Source organism: Scatophagus argus, chromosome 13, assembly GCF_020382885.2.
Source record: "Scatophagus argus isolate fScaArg1 chromosome 13, fScaArg1.pri, whole genome shotgun sequence".
Lineage (NCBI taxonomy): Eukaryota > Metazoa > Chordata > Actinopteri > Scatophagidae > Scatophagus > Scatophagus argus.
The window spans coordinates 7,806,439-7,828,641 of record NC_058505.1 but is presented as its reverse complement, the minus strand read 5'-3'; the positions used below and the strand labels follow the sequence as shown (position 1 = coordinate 7,828,641).

General features: G+C 40.1%; 2 protein-coding genes across 2 annotated transcripts; one reads left to right on the top strand and one right to left on the bottom strand.

The window, feature by feature from the left end:
* Window positions 1-825: 825 nt before the first annotated feature.
* On the bottom strand, window positions 826-5,377 carry zgc:113531 (uncharacterized protein LOC541359 homolog). Its single transcript, XM_046408023.1, has 3 exons — window positions 4,609-5,377; window positions 3,310-3,439; window positions 826-3,190 (listed from the first exon to the last, which is right to left on the bottom strand). The coding sequence occupies exons 1-3, from the start codon at window positions 4,957-4,959 to the stop codon at window positions 3,000-3,002; spliced, it is 672 nt and encodes a 223-aa protein (XP_046263979.1). The 5' UTR covers window positions 4,960-5,377; the 3' UTR covers window positions 826-2,999.
* Window positions 5,378-5,487: 110 nt separating this feature from the next.
* Window positions 5,488-22,067, top strand: ccdc24 (coiled-coil domain containing 24). Its single transcript, XM_046408022.1, has 9 exons — window positions 5,488-5,576; window positions 6,583-6,769; window positions 10,454-10,638; window positions 15,034-15,150; window positions 15,254-15,358; window positions 16,409-16,463; window positions 19,446-19,503; window positions 19,945-20,062; window positions 20,752-22,067. The coding sequence occupies exons 2-9, from the start codon at window positions 6,620-6,622 to the stop codon at window positions 21,581-21,583; spliced, it is 1,620 nt and encodes a 539-aa protein (XP_046263978.1). The 5' UTR covers window positions 5,488-5,576; window positions 6,583-6,619; the 3' UTR covers window positions 21,584-22,067.
* Window positions 22,068-22,203: the final 136 nt, after the last annotated feature.

The following is a 22,203-nucleotide window of genomic DNA, read 5'->3' as shown; positions in this document are numbered from 1 at the left end:
GGTAAAGTATTTGAAACGTTTTTTCTTAAACACATTTTTTTGCTTGTTTGCTGCAGAGAGCAGACAGGACTTTCAGGCCTGTTGGGCATTTTTAAACATTTACTGTATCTCTAGCTATGTTTTTTGTACATTGAATGTTGAAAATGTTATATCTTATATAGAATGCATTATGTCATATCAAACCTACTTTTTCTATACAATCAATAAATCTGATGGCTACAGATAATCCAGGTATTGTTGCTCACTCTGTGTGTACATGTGTTGTTCTGTTCTTTTTAGTGTTGTGGCTTTTTTTCTCAGGTTACTGCAGTCAAATTCTGGTGCATGAATAGAAACTTCCTTACAAATTATTTTTCACCTGCCGACTGAGGTAATCCAAGAGCTTTTTGGTGTCATACTGGCAGTTTTGAACAACTCTGAATCCTGTTGCCGTTACAACCCACATTAACCTGTTGGTGACATAAAATTCTGTATCGCCTTGCAGATTCACATTTGACTTGACTTGTCCTTCTTGCCACTCTCATGATAGTAAAAACATATCTCTTGCCCTACAAAGTAAAGGTATCTCTTTGTCTCCCTTTTTCTACTTATATTTATTTTTGCAAGGAACAATAGTACCACAGTGTCAGCATGCTGCTAGCAGAAGATCTCTGCAGGGAAATCAGGATGGCATCCTCTCACACAGAGGAGCCAAACTGTTCACAAAAAAGCAAACTGCAAACAACAAAAAAATACAACTCAAGAGGAAACACACAGTGGAGAGGCATTTTAATTTGGAACGTTTTGAAACACCACTGTATATTACCAATAAAACACACTACATGATTTTTGGGTGTGATTCATATGTTCCCTTTTATTTTAGACAGTACACTGAAACTAAGGAATAGTTTGACATTTTTGGCTTATGTACAGAGAATCTGATGAGAGGACTGACAGAGCCCTCATGTTGGTGCAGTAATTTTTGTGCTACAGCCACCAGCTTTATGCTAACTTAGCATAGCATATAGACTGTCCCTACAAAGGTAACACGTGTTTATCAGTGAGCTTTACAAGTGTTTATTGAGGATTTCTGGCTAACACTGAATAGAGCCAGGCTAACTGTTTCCACTTGTTTCCAGTCTTTATGCTAAGCTAAACCGCTGTTGTTGTTATATCTAGTAACGATAATCTTCTAAAGTAACTCTCAGCAAGAAAGCAAATACACATATTTCACAAAATGTCTGTTTCTGATTATTGAGAAATTAAAACGAGAGCTGAAAAGATAGCTTTCAGATCTTATATAGTCTTACTCTTAGAAAATGTTGGAAATACAGTAAGAGCGTATTCTTTCATTAAGTCTTGTGATAAAATAAGATTTAAAGGCAGTTCATAACCCTAAAAGTTTAAACTTAATACCAAACTATGCTTTAAGAGGCTTTTCAGGAAGGATTATGGCAGTGAAACTTGTCAGTTGTGATGATATACTTCATGCAGCAGCAGCTTGGGAGTCTTAAATATGCAGTAAAGAAAAGGCCATTATCACCTCCCATCCTGCACATAAACATATAACAAGCCAATATTATTTTGGGTTTTAATTTAAAGGTCCCTTGTGATTACAGCATTAGATAATGACAAACAACAATAGGAAGATGAGCTGCATATAAACCTACATAAAATGATACTCGCTACATGCTACAATTCATCATATGCTGAAGATCAAGCGACAGCTGTACACTTTGATAACAGTGCTAATAACAAGGAAAGCTGTCGCTATGAAAGACTACACATTTGTTTTGTGTGAAAATAAAAAAGCAATGAACTGCAGATTGTTGTTCCTGCTCTACAGCGAACAAATAATGCTCCATTAAATGAAACCCTGTTTTCAAATATCGCCTGTGTCTATAACTACTGTACAGTCATATTTTAGACCACAGTCTCATACATTATATTTCAATTAACATGGAAACTGAACTGCAGAATTCATAAAACAGTTACAAATCATTAATTGCTTTGCAAAGCCATTTGCTAGACTAAATTGCATCATAGATGTGCATGCATTTGGGTGCTGCATCAAACTGTGACAGGTCAATTACAATTTCTCATAATCCAATAATCTCACTGGCTTTGTGCTGTTGCTAGTTGCTTCTGCTCCGAAAAACCTCCTGTGTCAGTATCCTCTGTAAGCTACTCTCTTTAAACATAATAGTCTAATGAGCCTTTTTTGAAGAAACAGTGGACAGGCAGATTAAGTAACCATCCATCTATCCATTTTCTATACGGCTTATCTGTCAGGGTCGAGGAGGGGGGACTGGAGGCTATGCCAGCTGACAATAGGCGAGAGGCGGGGCATAGCCTGGACTGGTCGCCAGTCAATCACAGGGCCAAGATTAAGTAAAAAGTCTGTGGAATACAGTGACCTTTCAAAGGTCATGTGGGTTTTCTTTAGTTCCTGATAGATTTCTTCAATTATGGATTTTTCTGTAGGAGTACAGATGTTTGGCACCATGGCCTGCCATTTGTTTGATTAGTACCACATTAATTTAGTAGGTATTTTTCACTCTGAGTTTGATGTTCAGTGATCCAGATTTATGAAAAGTGAAGTTAATCTAACTGCCAAAACCAACTGACATGCAGTGAACCTGGATTTAACTGGCCTGTGAATCTGCCTTGTAATCTGCTTGTAATATGCAGCTAAGGCCTGATCACGGGCCAGCCTTGTCCACCAAACTGACAAATTCGGTTTGTCTTATCAGTGTTGCAAAAACATTGGAAGAGTCTTTGTGGAAGGGCAGCTGATCTCTTCTGATGGCGTTTGGGGTTTTCAAAATGATTTTTTTGTTCACTTCTGTTCCCAAAAATTTGCAGATTGTCCCTGACGTCTGGTGTTCCCACTGACATGTTCATCTGCAAATGGGGGTTCAAACTGTTCTGACAGATGCAAGGTGTATGGGAAATCAGTCATCAGGAACTGTATATTTTGTATTTTGTATTAACAGATGGTTCTCTGCAGACAGTGTAAATCAGTTTTTGTGGGTAGACAGTTGTTCAGGTGTACAGTTTTTGAGGCGGGAACAGGTGGCGAGACGGTTTCCTTCCCAGTAACCAGCATCCTGGCCATCGTGACAACGACACTTGGTGCAGGAGTCAACCCAGACGGGTTCTCCTGCAGGAATCACCTGGCTACGTGACGCATTAACGTAGCAATTAGGACCTACAGGGAGATGAACAACAGAAGTCACTAAGAAAGCAAGTGTAACTACCTGTTCAATTTCCCCTTGATCCTGTGTGTTTAATTCATTTAATTTGTTGTTGTTGTTATTTCTGACTCACCATCTTTGCATTCAGGGCAGCATTTCCCAGGCTGGTAGACAGGATTGACACATGGCGGAGGAGCACAATCTGCAACCAGACAGCGAGCGATGCCTTCACTGTCACAAGTGCACTGCTCACATTCTGATGGCTGGGAAAGCACACATACACATAACAAGTGAGACTCACAATGGATCGTTATTCTGACCAGCACCACTCATTAAGCCCCCCTCATGCTGTCTCAAAAGGGGGCGCCATTTACCTCCAAGTCCCTCCTGTATTCTCAATCTTCATATCAACAGAAGGTACAATACTGCAATTAACTGGTTCAGAGATTAGTAAGGAAATACACATACAAGGATGGGCTTACACAGTCATAATACACAAGCTTAGAGAAACTGCTAGCAGAAGCAAGATTAATTTTAAAAATATGTTTGCGGATGGTTACACATTTGAAAGACAGCGAACAGCAGTCGCAAAAAAGAGTGAAACCTCCATGACATAGACCAATAGACCTGAGGTTTGCACATAAGCTATATGGAGGTGCTTTTCATATTTGTTTGATATCTGTGTCACACCTAAGCTATTTACAACCTAAGTCTACATATCATTTAAAGATCGCCTTTCAGTAACAACAACAACAACAATAATAATAATGATAAGTCCTCTGTGTCTGCGGTATTTAACATTCTTACAGTGTCCATGTCCTTCCTGTTATCATTTGTGGTATTTTAAAGTTTCTGTTGGACATTAGAGGTATAGTGCACATTCATCACAAATATACTGAAATTTACAGCTTTGCAGTGACATTTAAACCATTCCCTAAAAATATGATTGACATTGCTGCAGCGTTTCATTTTGAGATGCAGAGTACAACTTTGAACTTAGTGGCAATGCATTGGCTTTGTCTTGAAAACTGAGCATCCTGTAGGCTGAGCTCTTACAGAACTAAATAAGTTTAATGAAAGTTATTAGCTGACACAGGTAATAACAGACTTTATATTTCATATATATTTCAGATTATTACTTCCCAACTTTTTTGACTTGCAACCTATTAAATGAAAAAAAAAAAAGTCTATTATTGACCCCTTAATCAAAGGTTATGGCCTTAATGTTATGAATGTATTAATGGCATGAGAACAGTTCAAGGAGTGACAGATACTGAAGCATTTTAGTTACAGGTTAAAAAAGGAACAAAGTAGAAGAAGAAAGAAGGGGTAACGCTGTCTATAGGGTCATGCAGTCCACATCCATACCGGAAACCATCATTAACCATCATCATCTTTAAAAATTGTCATGTGTCATCGCTTTCGAGCTTACCTGAAAGTTCTGCCCCAGTTCGTACACCACTCCTCGGTACTCACACCCGATCTTCTCACACCTGGGGCAGCAGTCGGTGGGGTAGTGGCTAACGTGGATGCACGCAGCCGGGAGAGAGGTGCACTCAGTGCGGGAGCATGAGGAGCCCTCAGCGGTGCATTCACACTGAGTACAGTGATCAGAATCCAGAAAATACCATTCGCCCACGAAGTACACACTGCCGTTGGCCTCACAGGTGTTCTCCTGATGTCCCGCGACTGAGAAGCCAAAACCGGCCTGCGCGTAAAGCAGAAGCGCCAAAACGGCCGTGCGTACTCTGCGCTCTAAGGAAGAGCGCTCACCGAAAACCATGTTTTATTTGATTCCCCTTGCCCAAGACAAAAAAGTTAATAGACAAATGTGTAAACTGAAAAGTCCACCGCAGATGGTTAACAGGTTAGCCAAGTTTATAAAAGTATTTAGTTTGTTCCATTGTTGCTGAACGCAAAAATCTTGGTGTTACCCACTGGCCTCCTTCCACAGCTCTCTACTGGGGCTGCGGACGCTCCTCCACAGAGCCCGGAAGAGGGTGGAGGTCGGGGGGCATAAAGAGGGAAAGTTATAGTCACTGCCTTTCTGAGCGTTAACACGCCAGGCTTTGCTGAGGTCTGTCCCTCCCCCATTAACGTTTTAAATATTAGTCCAGGTTTTTACTGGAGCACAGGTGGTCTCGTGTTTAATTACTTAAATCTACAAAGCACATAACATGTATTCAATCTAATTTGTTACATTGCGTCCGTTTAAATTACATGTTTTCATTTATTCGTACACAAACGTGAACCGTGCATCAATGAGATACAAGGCTTATGTTTAGATTTCTCCAGAAAATTACTTTGGACCTTTCCGGAAGATCTCGCGATATCTCCCCTTGGCAACTGTGATGTTTACCCTGGCTACCATACTCCTGCTAGATACAAGGACTAATTAAGGTGAGCGTTTGTTGCTCTATAGTAACACTTTTAACTCATTTTATACTTATATGTTACACAAGCAATTTTATCCTTAAACCGTCAGTGTTTCAAATGTGTTCTGTGAATACTTGGCTTTTGTGAAATGTTTGATTTATACACCACCGGTGGTTATGTAGTGGGCTAGCTAAAAGTAGCCGTGCTACATTTACTTCCTAATTAGCTACGACTTTCTAACACTAACTAGCTGATTAAGTTAGCAGTGGTGGATGGAAGTTTATCTGCGCTCTAATATTGTAGGTTCTGGTCAGTGGTGGATGAACAATTCAAATCCTTTACTTAAATAAAAGTAACTATACAGTGTAAATATACTCTTTACTACATACAAGTGAATTTCCCCACTGCGGGATCAATAAAGTTCATCTTCTTCACAACATGTAAAAGTCCTGCATTCAAGGTCTTACCTAAATTGAACTATAGAAGTGCTTTAAGCCAGGTGTCCTTTAAAAGTATTCACAATGCAGGTAAATACCTCTGCAATATTGCACACCGTATATAATAATATTTATTAATATATTTTACCGTTTTAGTTGATCAGGGTGGAGCAGCTTTGTATTGGGGCTGCAACAGCTAGTTGATTATTTGATTAGCCAATCTACAGATAAGTTGTGCAACTGTTATGAGAATTGATTAATCATTTTAGTTATTCTTCAAGACCAGTAGGATAATATAGCTGTCATACATATTCTGATTTTATAGCCAAAATTACAGTTATCCAGATAATTAAATTTGTTGTTTGTTTGTTTTTTAAATTCACTTTATTTGTTGTTGCATAGATAAAAAGTTCAATATTTTCCACTAAAAGATAATGGAGCATAAATATAAGCAACATAGCATGAAACACTACTTGAAGAACACTCAAGTTCCTTCAATAAAATACTTGAGTAAATGCACATTCTGCCACGTGGTTGACTGTCATTCTGGTCAGCCTCTTTCTGTTATGATGTATGTTGTTATGTTTCTGCAGTTTCTTTGCCTTCCTTCACCACAAGATTGCCACTCGTATGCAGTCGCCTGATAGAAGTGAGCTTTGGTGCCCCGGCCAGTCTCTGTGGAGCCTGATTGCTGAACATGTTGCCTGGTCAGAGTTACCAAAGATCCATTCAGCATTGGGCAACTCTCTGGTTAACATGTATACAGAGGTGCACTCCGAGGTAAGAGATTTGTTATGACTGGGACTATGACTTCAAAGTTCTTGTCCTTCCAGACGAAATAGTTCTGCCTACTTGACTTATTGGTTTCTTTTCTGATTCAGCCGATGAAGCTTGTTTGAGGCTTAATGTTTTATTTGTTCAAAGAATTCAAACACTGGGTCACTTTCTGGGAAGACCCACAAGAATATCATCACAACATCTACGAGAGACTTCTTTTGAGCTCGGTCTCTGGTGAATCAAAAATTTCTTCAGCTAAGCATTCCTGCCCAAACAATTTATGAGCTGTGGTGTTGTGGTGGTTATGCACATAGTTTAGTTTGGCCGCATAATTTCAATCGCTAGACTCCCCGATGAAAGAAAAATGTGGGTTAATTGGCACTGTGCTGCAGCGAGGTCCAAAAGTGAGCCAGACAGACATCAATATTTACTCAAGGCCAGCTAAGCTCTTGGCCCCAAAACTTGCACTGAAAACACTAACTGAAAGACTTCACCCACGAAAGACTTGCAGCATGGATGAGAAAATTACGCTAAGGTGGAATGTGAAATTTAATTTGACGACACAAGTATTTTGAGAAAAGTCTAAATGATTGTGTGAGTAATTGCTGTAGCTTGCACTGACATGGAGCTAAATGTGATTGTTAAAGTAAATTTGGAATTTCAACTTGTAACTATTGTTTAGCTAAATGTGCCTATTCTGCTGAGGGAACATTCCTTTCAAGCTGAATTACATAACAGAGTTCATGCCTTGTACACTTAATACTATGTATGTTTCTGCAGATTTCACACAGACACAAAGCATTCCTCTTGTCAGCAATTTCTATAGGATATAAAACTCTCTGTTGGCTGTTTTCTGTCTCATATACTCTCAAATTCTGTACTTTTCTACCATCATACCTTTTACCATCTTTTCATCTTTTCTGTTCTCTTCTCTTTTTCTTGTGTTGTGTGTTTGCTCACTGTAGAAATCTTTCCATCTGTAGATGTTATCAGCCTGCACTGAGCCAACGGGCCATTTGCCGTTTGCAGAAAAACACATGGACATAGTCTGTCTCGACTCTTGATCGGTGCCATGTAGAAGCTGACCACACATTACTGTTGTGACAATTAACTTATAAAAGTCGAATGTGGATGCTACATGAAAAGCGTGCACATACAGGCATGCACTTAGACTTATTCTGCTTACAATTAAATAGTCAAATTAAATGTCTTTTTACATAACAAAGAATGGATTTAAAGGGCTATTCAAAGAAGAATTAACCCAAAAATCAATCCATGATGATGTAGAGTAATTTAGTTCATACACACACACACACACAGATACACAGAAAGAGACTCAGTAAGCTTAGTGAGTCAGGGGTCGGTATAAAAGGGTTAAAGAGGCTAATCCTCAACTGTTGATAAGACTGTTAGCAACACATATTCTTTGACTCAATTGTGTGTGTCTGCAAAGAAAAAATAGATGTGTGCGTGTGTGTGTGTGTGTACCATGTGTGTGACTTTCAGTATTGCTCTGATGTTTTTTTCACCCACAGCAATAGTGTTTGCTGTGGCTTGGGTGTAAAGCCCTCAGACGGAAAGAAAGACTTAGGCTGAGAGCTTTAAGGAATTTCCAGAAGAGAAAGAGGAGGAAAAAAAACAAAACAAAAGACAGAGCACCTTATTCAACTCTCAGACAAAGTGCAAGCAGGTTTCTTTCAGTTATTACTTTTACTGCAAGATGGCACTTCTTTTTCGCTCTTCCTTATGTCTGCCTTCCCGCATGTCTTTCTCTCTCTATTTTTTCTTTGCTCTGCCCCTGTCTGTTTCTCTTGCAGCCATGTAATGAATTCCATCCCTCAGTGAGCCACTGTGAAAAGTAATAGTTGATCTGCAGGCGACTCCTCCATTCCTAAATACCGCCATTCCGCCCTCCATCAAGGTCTCCATTGTCTCCAGCGGTTAGATCAGAGGGAACATTAGCCTCGCTTTTCAAGTCTCCCTACAAGGCCAATCTCTCTGTACCTCCCTCTACACTCTCACTCCTCTCAACTCTGAGCGAAAATGAGCCCTTTAAGTTAAATGGATTCTTAAACCAAATTTAAATAATTCAACACGATGGTTTCTGTTAGGTCTTTTAAACGACAGGTTTCAACAACGCTCCATTAAAATAGCTCCTGCATGATGTCAACAGTCTCACAGCAGAGGAAACGATCCAGGAACAACTTGTTAGCCAGTGAGCAATGAATCCTGTAACATAAACACCTCAGCACAGAGAGTCTGACAGAGGAAGTCAGTGTGAGTGAAAAGGGCTGTGTGTGTGTGTGTGTGTGAGTGTGAATGCTGGCATGTGGATGTGCATGCACACAGATTGGCACACATGCAAAGACCAGAAGCAGTGTGTTTAGTATCCTCCAGGGCATTCTTCTGAAGCAAAGTCTTTAACTGCAGCATGACAGAAATGATTGGCAGGCAACAGGTGTGGAGGTGTTAATGGTCACCAGACTTCACTGAGGCACATATGCACACAAGTATTCATTCACACACACACATGCACACACTTTTCACATCTTACCTTTTATCCTTTTTTCTATGGTGTTTTTTTGTTTTTCTGCTGTTGATTGTAAAGTTAAACCCCCTCCTTTTTTGTTACAAATCCTTAATCTGCAGTGATAAGAAAAATTAAGATGAAAAAGCTGCCTGCCTGGTCCTGCGGCTGATGACGTGGACATCCTAAACATCATCATGCTCAGTTTGTGCAGCATGTACATGCCTATGTGTTCATGTAACACAGTGTGACATAGTGAAAGCAAGATATGAGTTAAGAAAGCTATGGACCAGCATGAAAACTCACCCATATTTTATGTTCCCCTCCGTCTAAAAGTTGTTTTACTTCCTGTTCCAAGAAGACACTGTTCAGTGTTTACGACAGTTTACAGTCAACAACGTCTGCTTGTGCCAAAGACAGGCCTCAAAGTGTTTTTAGTGATAGAAAGCGAAGAGATAGATTGTGACATCGTCCCTTAAAGCAAGTGATGGACAAAACAGTTTAGGGCCAGTACTGCAAGATGCTTTTTTGTCATTATCATTTTTTTTATCATTGATATTTTGAAGTCATATTTTCAGCAGTTTCAGTGTAAATAGATAAATTCACACTTTTCTTCTTTGTTTGTAAACATAAAAGCAGAGCTCGATGTCTCTCGGTCAAGATACCTTTGGAGTGTTGTGTTCCTCTTAGGTGCCACATTGAAGAGATATCCTGCACCTACCTGCACTGCTGAGTATGCACCAGTACACTCATAATTGCTTTTTCACAGATTATAGTCATATTCTGGACTCACTGAGGCTCGAAAGATAATCCTCCACTGCCTTCCCTGAGACATGAAAAGTCTCGCTATCATCCTCAGTCAAGGAAGCTGTCAAGTGGAGTCACTGAATGATGGATGTCTGGATCACTGATTGCAACCTATTGCACATAGTCTGTCCAGTCTGCTTTAAAAGAGTTCACTAAATGTATCAGAGTTTTGAGAATATTTTCATTACCAGTTCCAGTACTCAAGGGATCGTAAGGTGTCACCTGTGAATGTGTCACCTGGACAGACAGAGGAAGACTGAAATCCGTGTCTTGTAAAAATAATGTTAATGTCATACGTTATTGCAAGTGTAACACCTGCTTGTCTTCACAAACTGTAACAATGATGTTTGCAGGCGGAGATGTGGCACAAGATGTGGCAAGAGAGCCATCAAGGACACAATATCAGCAGGGCAGGGACCCCTCTCCCACATCAGCAAGGCTCTGCTCTAGCTGACCCCCCCGCAGTCAAAGAGCTGGTCAGAGCCGAGGTCAAGATGTTACTACAGAATCTCAGAGAGAGAGCCAGCAGGGTCGAGAAGTAAGTGTAAAGATCTCACACATATAAATATAATCTGTACATTATTAGTGAATCATAGGAATGTTGTGCCCAGAGTTCAATGAGTTGTAATTTATTCCTGCTTGTGTGACATGATATTAAAGGTACTCAGAAAGAAACTGTACCAGTAATTGCAGTGTTGCAGTGTTTTGATGCAATTTAGTAACAACACAAGACAAATTTTGTTATTTACTGTCAAAAGGAAATGAACACAGTGAAAACAAAAACCAAAAAAAGAAATCAAATCTTATTCCCAGAAACATAATACATACAAAAAAACAATAAATATAATCCCTTGAAGAAAAACGTGGTGTTAAATTAGTCATTGTGGCGAAAATGGCATTTTGAAAACTAATTATCGGGAAAAATAAATACAAACAATACAAGACTACAGTCCACTCAGATATGGAAATTCAGTCATTATAGACTCACCCCCTCGCCAGTGGAAAGTACAGTGTCATTTCTTAGTCCATCAAACATTTTGCATGTTTGATGGAAATGCAAAATGTTTGTGCATCTACTTCAGATAGGGATGTGCTAATGCTTTTAGCTTAGCAGATTTTGGCTTCAAAAATGGTGTAAATAACTTCTTTTCAATCAATTGGGGATCTCAGGGCTTCCGAAGTTGGCTGTATGGGGCCATCTTATCTTATTTCCATTCGTTGCTTTATGTTTTAAAACAAGTGCCCAGCTTCTTCAGTTGTTAAGGAGAATGCTTGAACACTGTTTTGCTGTGAAGCTTCGGAAATGTTTTGTTTTATTTTTGTGTGAACTGGTCTTTTAAAGTGTCTGTCTGGTTTAACCCTGCTGCAATCCTTAAAAAACGTAATACTATCACATGCAATTTGCCTGTCAGTCAGTTCTCACTCATTAGTTGAACTTAATGAAATTAGTTCCCAGGAAAGTTTTTTTCAACATGCTGATTGAATTAAAACCCAGATTCAATGTTTGACGGCTACAGGCTTGATAACTAAACAATTGATGATTTATTTCTGTAATATTCAATAATTGCACTAACTCTTTTGATCTAATATGTTTGGGTTTTTTTGTTTGTTTTTTTTTTCTATCAAGAGATGTTCGGTCAGTAGTCTAAACCAAACAGCTCACAGACACTGCGGGTCTGTGTGTCATTTTTAGCCATACAAAGAGTGCCATAAAATGCTTTATTGTGTTCCCTCGTCAGTTACAAATGGGATGGAAAGCAGAGGAACAATAGTTTTTGCCATAGGGAATTGGTATGGGAATTGGTAGGGGTGTTGTGGAACAATGGGACAATTATATGAGGGCGGCTTCCATGCATTCCACACCAAATGCCAATGAAATCTTGCCTAGATTTTAGAGACCAAGTCACTGCTAACTTTATTGGATTAAAGATGTGTTTAATGTTTTAATACTCATCTTAAAAATATTAAGAATTTGTGTGCAAAAATGCTGATCTCACTCAAACTGTCCTCTTTCACTGAAGTGCTCGCAGGGAGAAAGCAGTGAAGCTTGGTACTCTGTATCTGTTTTCTATGTTGCACAGTCATCAGGGAGTTATATAAGCTCCCCAAGAAGTGGTAATGCTTTCTAATTGCTGTTTGGTTTTTAATTTCTACAGCTAATAGTACAACTCAGGCGAGAGATGAACTTGTAGCACTTGGCAATTTAATAATCTATTAATATACTCTGAAGAATGTCATAAAAACTGTTGGCGAGATAATATTGGCAAGTAACCCCGCCCTGCATCCTTACATAATGTTACATATTAAACTAGGCTGTGAAATCGTAAAGTGTTTGTGAGGATGTACACGAGCGCACGAGAGAGTCCAAGTATGTACAAGTTGGTAGCTATCCCAGCAACTAGCTCGCTGCTGCCAGGAATGTTGCCCCACGTCACCTCTCTGGTTGTGCTGAGGCCTTTCAGGAAAAGCAAAACTGAAGATGGATTGTTCTCTGCTTTTGTGACGAACCATTTATTGCCTTGTCAATTTGTCCACGTCGTTCTCATTGTGATTTTCTTTTTTCTGTGTCTGTTTGAGTGGTGTCGTTAAACTATAAGCTGCAGGCTACTGTTTGGTGCTTTAATTGGTTTTGTATGTATACGACATTATCTCCAATCCTCTGTTTGGAACCGCAGAGTTATGCCATGTTGGCCCATTAAGTAGAATCTTCATCGGTTTTTAGCAGAACTTTCTTGCATTTGTTGATGTTTCATTTGCGCCGTCCCCTCCCCGTCCTAAGACATTATTCTACAGTCATGCAAATTCATGTTTTAAGTTAAGTACTAGTATTAAGTATTTCAATGCAAAGCTACATCCATGCTGATATTTTACAGGCAAAATATTTACAAATTTAGTTTGGTGTGGTAGCGTGTTGACATGTACAAATTACCACTAAACGTGAAGTACAGCTGCAGATGATGAGAATTAAGAATTAACTTGATCATGTCACAAGAGTTACAGTCAGAAGATCACCAAAGTCATTACAAATCATCCTAATAAAAAGATATATATGTCAAAGCAATAATTGTCGAAACATTTCACTCAAAAACCACAAATGTGAGCCTCTTGGTGGTGCTTGTAGAAAACCAGATGTTGCTGAGATATGTCAGTTTGGCCCAAAGTGGAGGAGAGACCAACACTGACTTCCCTCAGAGTGAACCCCTGCCATATCTAAGTTAGTTCATGCATCAAAAGAAATATAATAAGTATAATGTGACACTTGTGCTTGTTGCAACAGTTTAGTGGGCAGGCACTTATTTTGAAGTGATCTTATAGAGGTTTCTTTTAAGTCAGCATTATATCAAGGCCTGATGTTTAAGCTGACAATCCAATATCCAAAAGGCCACAGGTCTGATGCCCACAGCAGCACTTTGTCTCATTAACGTGTCACTGTGTAAGACTCAAGCCGAAGCCTCGCTTGCCATAACAAGTCAATCCTCTAAAGTGCTTTGGCTGCGATGTAAATGGATTAGAAATAGTCCCATTCAGAGGGAGAAATGTATTCCATTGTGTCTGGCCGTGTAGAAACACTACCGAAAAACTATTTGTGCCACACAGACTGTGCCAGCACAGATTGCTTTTTCTCTTTGAAGTTGGCTGTGCTACACTTGTTGACCTTGGTACATGGTTGTGTGTATGTGTGTGTGTCTCTGTGTGTGTGTTTTTCAGCCCTTTGATCGTTTAATTAGGACAAGTCCCAAGTATCAGCTGAATGGCTTACAGGAACAAACCGAGCACACTTGCCCGTAATAACACTTCTACTTAATAATGCTCTCCAACCCTGCAACCCTGTTTGTCAATTTGCTTCAATTTAATATGCTTTGTTGACATGTAAATCCAGAAAATATTACCAAACACCAAGATACAGACCAGCACCTCTTGATATTTGGTAATAGCACACACTAATTATTTTGTGTGTGTGTGTGTGTATGTGCCAAGAACATTTTCCTATATTTGCAGCTAAGGTGAAAAATTAACTCTCATCCCCATATCAGATGTTTGCTGTGATTTTAACCATTTTTATGAGGGTGTGTGTGTGTGTGTGTGGGTGTGTGTGTGTGTGTGCCTTGTAAAAGTCAACTGATTTATCTTACTGGCCTCCTCCTGTGTGGTCCTGATGCTCTTGTCATCCACTCCACTCAGCCAGCCACACACATACACACACACACACACACACACACACACATACACACAGAGCTTCTGAGTGGCTAGAAAAGATGCATTTACCCTCATGCAGGGACTTTACGATTAAACACAACTGACCCGGCTGCCGCCTCACTTATAGCTGTCTACACCATCTGTTTGATTCTTTTTCACAGATAGAATCAAATATAATCTTGCTGCTGCTGTTGCTGCTTATCTTTTCCCTCTTGTGTTTTTTTTTATTTAGATAATGATTGTAGATAATGTTAAAATGAACCCAGCTGATAATAGAATTCTAGGAAATTCACATTTTGTATAGCCTTTACGGAATTGAAAGCACCATCAGATTATCCTGCCTAAAGGAAGAAATGTGACTTATGTTATTTGTACTGCACTTGCACTTGTCATACAGGTCACTGCTATTCAAATGCTTTACAAGTGAAATGAACAGTAAAACAATTGGAGACTAAAATGATGAAAGTGAGCTAATAATCCCAATAAAACAGATGAAAGGAAATAACATTTAAATAGGCCTACAAGAGCACAATTTAAAAAATAATTATAATAAGATGTTACACTCAAAAGCCAAGCTGAAGAGATAAGTTTCAGTTGAAAACTTTCGGCTGCTCTTAGGCTCCAGATACTCTTCAACTACTGCTGAAATTTTATTAATATGAACACTGAGAGAACTGCAGATACTGTAAACTTACTTGTTTGAAGTCCTTCTCTGTCTGTGCTGTTGTTGATTTAGAGATGGTGAGGAGGTTGTTTTTCAGTACAAACCTGAGACGGTGGACTATGCTCTGCGTCACCCTGGCAGCTGCTACAGAAACTGTACCAGCCCTGAAGATACTGATAATGGAAGCAGGTAAAAACAGAAGATGGATGTGTTACTGAGGACGGAAGAGATTTGCATAGAGCTCCTCTTTATGTTTACTCTTAATGGGTTTTTTTTATCTTCTCTCTTTCAGACCAAGCTCTTGCTGTTCTGTCCGGTCCAAGGCTGAAGTTGAAATTGAGGCAATGAGAGACAAGCTGACTGTCACTAACATTGACCAAGTGGTGGACCGCCTCAAGTAAGTCGCGTCCAACAGAGTGAGGGGAGATTGTCCACCAATTAATTAAGGCCAGCTGTTGTTGTTCTCTGTCTTCTACTAATGCATGTTGCGTATGTGTGTTTTATCTTTGTGGTATGATTCATTTGTAGTAAATTCCACATAAGTGTTCTGTAAGTTTAAGTGAGGCCTCTCCTTTTCCTCAGATTTTCCCCCTCAATTTCCCCTCAGCTCTCCTCAGTGGCTTCTGCTGCTGCCCTGCTTCTGTAACACTCCATCCCTCCTTTCCTTTTCTTTTCTCCATCCCTCCATTCCTTTGAGGCCCACAGGGCACCGCAGTCACTGAGGCTACCTTGGAAGAGAGCCTCGCCTTTTCTTTCTCCACTTCTTCCTCTCTCTTCCTCTCCCTCGCTCTCCCATTTCCTGACTAGACCAGAACAAAAGAGCCCATTGTCAGAAAATGGATCCCAGAGCAGGCAGAAGTTTCTTTTTCATCTAAAAGAAGTGAATAAAATCTACTATGGTTATGTAACCAGAGAAAGAGAAAGTGTGGATTCGGGGGGGAGAGAAAAGAAAAATAGGACACTGTATCCTCAGTACTCTTATGAAAAACTACAGAGGATGAACTCAGAGCAGACATCAGGTGTACCTGTTCTGTTGTCACTGCCTCAGTTGTGCGATGGGTTTCATTATCAACCTGCCACAGCTTGCCTCTCCAGTGTTTTTGAAAAATACACCATTATATTGTCTGTACTTGTCACGAAACTATAACATATATCTTTGTGCAAATTTTATATGTTTAAAAATAATTGTACTCATATAATTAGGGTACTCAGTATTAAATATGCGGGTGCATTTTTACTCTGTGTGAGAAAAACAAAACACAGCCATTATTAAATAAACCTTGAGCTTTAGCTTTTGTTTGGCTATGTGTGCATGTTGTGACTGACAAATGCAAAGTTTCCACATTGACCCAAGTGTTTGGCTCAATAGTTTTTTTAATGAATAACAACTGGATTTCTGATAATAAACACATGTATCTTTCTGCCTGCCTGTCTGCCTGTCTGTTAGGTCCATCCTAACCGAGGAATGTGAATCATTGAACAGACTGGTAAAGCATTTAAAGGTAAGAAGAACAGGATGGAAAACAGCCAACTGTCAAATGTATCTTTATTATTTGTTTTTCAGCTGCCAGTGCAGTAGTGATCCAAATCCTATGATTATTTATGGGCCAGTAACAAAATATTGATTTCCTGAACTGATGCAATTGTGAACAGATTTTACAGTTGGAGTCTATACAATATAACCTTGTAGGCATCCTAAGTTATGACAGCCTATTCATATTACAGCATATGTACAATATGTATTTTCTACAGGCATAATTCTACTTACTTAACTCCTTCAATCCTCTCTGTACCCTTACATTTTCCTGAAGCTTCTTTACATACAGTGTGTTCTCTTTTGCTGTACAATCACAACAAAAAGAGATATTCTCGCCGTGCCACATTTTGTAAACACTGACACCAAACTCAACCCAGCCTCTTTTAGTTTCAGTAAAATGTTACTAGAAATTAAATTTACCTTTAGACAACATGAGATCTGTGAGTTGTTTGATGCAATCTGCATAATAAGTTTATACATAACTGTAATGTTGTTAAATATTTCCTCTATACAATGCTGATTATTTCCATTAAAAAGATACTGACCCTCCCCCTCGGACTCCCTCAGGTAGCGCTGCTAACTGCAAAGCTGCAGAGGTCTCCATTTACACACACAAACACATGCATACACCCAAACACAAACCGGTACGCACGCACAGGAAACCTGCGAGGGTTTAATCTAGGCTTTTTTTTTCCATCTGTCCTGCCAAGAGCTTTGCAGTGTTGAGTAAGATCTCTTCCAGTCATTCAAATTACTACATACATACAGAGACATTTAGACACACACATGCATGCCTACAGTCTGGCTACACTGTCGTGCTCGTCTAGCATTATGTGAATGTCAGAGAGTGAGTTAGAGGCCAGCAGTCTGACTTTTCTGCAGACCAGATGTGCAAGTTTTCTCTCTGTGTGTCTGCCTGGAAATGTTACATTGCCAGCCTGCCTGGAAACAAAGTTGAAGAATGGGGACAAAAATAACTTACGCAAGTGTCTCAAAGTCTGTGTTTCAGATGTCTGTTCAAGTCACCGTAGGCTATAATTTGTACATGTTGCACTGAGGAAAAAAAAAATAGCAGTAAAGACATGAAGGTGAAGATCCTATTGCAAAGATAAACCAAACAGCACAGGTACTGTCTGAGGAAGACCTCACAAAGTAGTTTCACTGTAGGAAAAGCAAAGTAAAGCTGTGTGCAGAGGGAGGAGTGGACATTATGAGAGTAAAGATTCCTGACCCAGTGGTGTGTCCGGTCTTAAAGACCTGAGTTATATGACGCATTTGCTGTCAATACAGTTAATGTTGTTCTCAAAAGTATCCTGTGGTAAAAGCAGAAATGTGGCACTTTGTCTGTGAAGAAACTGTCTCCTGAAGGACACTGTTGCTGTCTGATGCGTGAGCAGGTGGGATGAAGTCATGGCTCCTCTGACGCTGCGCTCTTATGGCTCGAGCTTATTGTGCGCTCCCTTTAGTAGCTGTTGCAGGTCGAAGCAGCACTGCCTCCTTGCCTATGATAACTGATCAGTACACTGTAATCAGCCCTAAGGATCTTCTGTGTGATTTCTAGTTTTTACGGTAACATAAATCTTTATAAAGTTTCATAATCCACAAACTAGTTAATCATAAAGGACTACACTGTGGAGAAGACAGATATACATTATTTTGAGTTTAAATTCACATGCTGAAAAATACAATGCCTACAGTATTCTTTCAGTCAGTCTCTAAAATCCCAGTATATAAGTGTGGTGGTGAAAAGGAATTTGGATTCTAAGCTTGATTGTTAACATCTGTTTTGTGTATTTCATTATTTCATGGCCTGACATAATTAGCTATGTCTTTTGCAGTTAATGCTGGTAAATGTGTTAAATGTTCAGAAATGTCTTGCAACAGCGTTTACAGAATAAAACATCTAAACTATCATATTCTGGACAAACTGGCTCATCTTGTATGAGCAGCTGTTGAAACCAGTTAATGGTAGATTTGACATCAGGATGTTGAAGGTTTTTGCTGTTAGAGTAGCTAGAGCAGCTTTTATATACACAGCATTATGAATAACTGTTTTCAGCAAGATGTTTGTAGCAGGAACGGTGACCACGGGTCCCCTGAGATTTATGTATCACAATAATCACAGTAAAATACAAGCTTTCCTAAAACGTATCGGCAAGTCAGCACTACGGTAATGGGTTCAAACCCCACATGGACCAGTAAGCCTATTATTGGAATGTGTGTGTGTGTGCTTTCGAGTTGTTTTGGATTTCACCTCACTGTCAGAGATGTCACACATACTTCGTCTGCAGCTCCGAAACACAACACCAAGAGGTTTGGGTTTGAATCTAACAGGGAAAATAGACCAAAAATACATGTTTTAACTGTCAGTCTCCAGCACTGTGGTTATGTTGTGTGTGTGTGTGTGTGTGTGTGTGTGTGTGTGTGTGTTTGCTCGTCCATTGTCCATGTGGTTGGAATAAAGACTCTCCATTAGTGCTTGTGCTATAAACTGAGGGGAGGAGGCTGCCAGTCACTCATAGCAAACACATGAAGACACAGATTTCAATCAGGTCTTGGTCTGGTTTTGCATACTATGGACATGGACACACACACACACACACACACACGGCACTATGGTTTTCATCTGCTCTGTATATAGATATTTGAGACCAAATTATGATGGAACACTTCTGCTCAATCGTTTAGTGGTCTCTCACACACATACACACAGACGGACAAATTCCATTCCCGTTCCTCCTGCTGTTATTTTTATCCCTTTTCCTTGCTCCCGTGCTATTTCCACAGGCTCCAGCTTTCTTAAGCATGTCCAATACATGTACCTCCTGTTTTTCCACACTAAATGTGTCGTAGTTTGTGCCATAGTATTATGTTAAGGACGCTGACACTGCACAAGTCACACAAGCTCTGTCTGTGTTTTCCTGTTCTGTGGCTGTGTTTCTTGCAGGGAAATATTAAACAAAGGTGTCTGAACAAATGCGATAAATCAGAACCTACACTTGCAGGTGAGTCCATAAACCAACTGTTTGGTGTTTGCTGCCATCTGGTGGCAGATTATTATATACATAAGGTGTGTGAGGCGAAGAGAATAAATGTACAGAAGAAATGGGAATGCTGGTAATTCTACCCTCCCTCCATTAGCCGCTGGACATCCAAAACATATTTGTGAATGAATAAAGAGCAATTGAGAACTCCAGCCAAATCATCTACTGTGGGCCAGTGGACAGTGAAACTAATTGGAGTACATTAGAGAGCAGTCTGGGTAGAAGAGTAATTGAGTTAATTTTAAGACCTCGAAAATGAGCACTTACTTTTTTTTATGCAAATGACTGTTATCTTTCGATGGTTTTCTGTATGTGTGTTTCAGTCATACTTCAGAGAGCTGGTTTCAGTGTTTTGAGACTTACTATCAAATCTTAGTCCTCTTTTTTTTTGTGCATATGCAGAGTTGAGAGAGCTTAGACAAGCTATACAAATGGACTTGGAGCTCTACCCCTCATCATCTGCTGCTTCACTGCCAGCTTCCTTTGCTGTACCTTTGAAGGAATTGAAAAATGGGCCCAGGTTAGTATGGATTAGTTAGGCCAATTACAACAGTCACTGAAAAAAAAATGTTTTATTTGTTTATTTTCAAATAAATGTGACCCACATCGGCACGGTGGTGCAGTGGTTAGCACTGTCGCCTCATAGCAAGAGGGTTCCAGGTTCGAATCCCGGTCTGGGCCCTTCTATGTGGAGTTTGCATGTTCTCCCTGTGCCTGCGTGGGTTTTCTCCGGGTTCTCCGGCTTCCTCCCACAATACCAAAAACATGCATATTAGGTTAATTGGCTACTCTAAATTGCCTCTAGGTGTGAGTGTGAGAGTGTGTGGTTGTCTGTCTTTGTGTGTTGGCCCTGCGATTGACTGGCGACCAGTCCAGGGTGTACCCCGCCTCTCGCCCGTAGTCAGCTGGGATAGGCTCCAGCTCCCCCGCGACCCTGACGGATAAGCGGTATAGAAAATGGATGGATGGATGTGACCCACATTATACAGATAAAATGAAAAAGAAATGATGGAACGTGACACAGGAAGCCACTCAGGAGCTTCCTTAACCTAGCCTTAATCAAGCCTGACCAGAAAGTGAACCAGAAAGAAGAAGAAGAAAAGATGCACGCTATAACAGTTAATACCTATGCCTGTTACAGAACCCCATGTAATCTGTGCTTTATCAAATGTTTTCAGTCTGATTCCAATTCTGATTCCCTTTTCCCAGACTGTCAGCAGGACAAAGGTTTTCTGAAGAGGCTCTGCAAGATATAAGCTGTACGTCAGTCCTAAGACCACATCCACCTCCTCCTCTGTGCCATGCTAAACCCAAGCCACTGTTCAGGACTCCTCCCACCAAGACCTCTGCATCAGTCAGACTAATTAACAGCTCTTCACTGTCTCTGACTCATGGACAGCACAGAAACACATCAGTCTCCACTGGACCTAAGAAGACACAGTCACTTATGGCCACCTCCTCTGGACATGCAAACAGCCACTTCAGCACTTCACCTCCAGGGCCTGCCAGTGACCAGATAATGATTAAAACCACGCACAACTGCAGTCTCTCTCCAGAGCAAAATAGTGATGGCCTCCACCGCAGGATACCGCCTCTTAGTGCGAGTTGTCAAATAAAATCTCCACAAATCTCAACCATCCACGAACCCCATCCATCAGCCCATCGCAGAATTCACATCCCAAGCAGAGGGTGTGATTTGTCACCACAGACAGAGAGAAAAAGCAACCCAGCCTGGAGGTCAAGAAACATCAATACTATCCCCTCACTCATTCCTGCTGTCAGCCCTCACTGTGATGCAGACAGTTACAGTAGCAGCAGTACTGACCACTCGACTGGGAAGTCAGATTCAAAAAACAGTATCTGTGGAGGCGGTTTAGCGTCAGCAACAGTGCAGGCACATAACGACAGAAGGAAGGGCACCTCTGAGGGTTTTCCTGCTTGTGCTGGCAGTAGGAAGAGCAACACTGGATTTGATAGAAATAAAACTGGTCATCATGGGAAGGATGTCACCCAGCAGCAAAGCTTATTAGCAACTGTTTGACAGACTGCTCCTCACATCACTCAGAAGGAACTGATACTACCTAGAGACTGTGTCTGGCCTTTGCAGTATTTTCTATCCAGCATGAATTCAAATGAATTTGAACTGTGTTATCACCAGAAAATAACTCAAGTGCCTGTAGGTTTGCAGTGATTAAGTACATGTTTGAACAGTTCCTGTTGTGAAGAAAGGCAACAGCAGCAGCCCGCTTTCGTGAAAAACGGAAATAACTCTACAAACCACAACGTAGTGCAGATTTTCATGAAGATGTCTATCTTACAAATCTGACTGGTGCACAAAATAGAAAAGTCAGGAAGATGTCATTTGAATATTAAAGTGTAAAAATCATGACTTGAATCATAGGTCTACATTTAGATTTATATTTGTTTAACTTGCATTATTTAACTGGAGAAAGGTTATTTTCTCATATGGTCTTTGAGCAATGGTCTAAAATCTGAGGTCCAAGGGTTTATTGTCTGCCTTTAAAAAGGTACTGACAAACAGAAAAACATACAGGAAGTAGCAGACCTTTGACTTTGATATATTGTATTATTGGTTCATTGAAGCTCTAAATTTAAACATTTTTATTAAGTTACTGGAAGGTTATGGCGCACTGGCACACT

What these genes read in the sequence shown, in the direction of transcription:
- zgc:113531 (XM_046408023.1), bottom strand. Translation starts at nt 4,959, where the DNA reads ATGGTTTTCGGTGAGCGCTCTTCCTTAGAGCGCAGAGTACGCACGGCC. An exon ending in AACTGGGGCAGAACTTTCAG is followed by an intron (nt 3,440 to 4,608) that starts GTAAGCTCGAAA and finishes GTGCTTTCCCAG; the next exon opens with CCATCAGAATGTGAGCAGTG. An exon ending in CTGCCCTGAATGCAAAGATG is followed by an intron (nt 3,191 to 3,309) that starts GTGAGTCAGAAA and finishes ATCTCCCTGTAG; the next exon opens with GTCCTAATTGCTACGTTAAT.
- ccdc24 (XM_046408022.1), top strand. Translation starts at nt 6,620, where the DNA reads ATGCAGTCGCCTGATAGAAGTGAGCTTTGGTGCCCCGGCCAGTCTCTG. An exon ending in AGAGCCAGCAGGGTCGAGAA is followed by an intron (nt 10,639 to 15,033) that starts GTAAGTGTAAAG and finishes TTGTTGATTTAG; the next exon opens with AGATGGTGAGGAGGTTGTTT. An exon ending in CAAGTGGTGGACCGCCTCAA is followed by an intron (nt 15,359 to 16,408) that starts GTAAGTCGCGTC and finishes CCTGTCTGTTAG; the next exon opens with GTCCATCCTAACCGAGGAAT.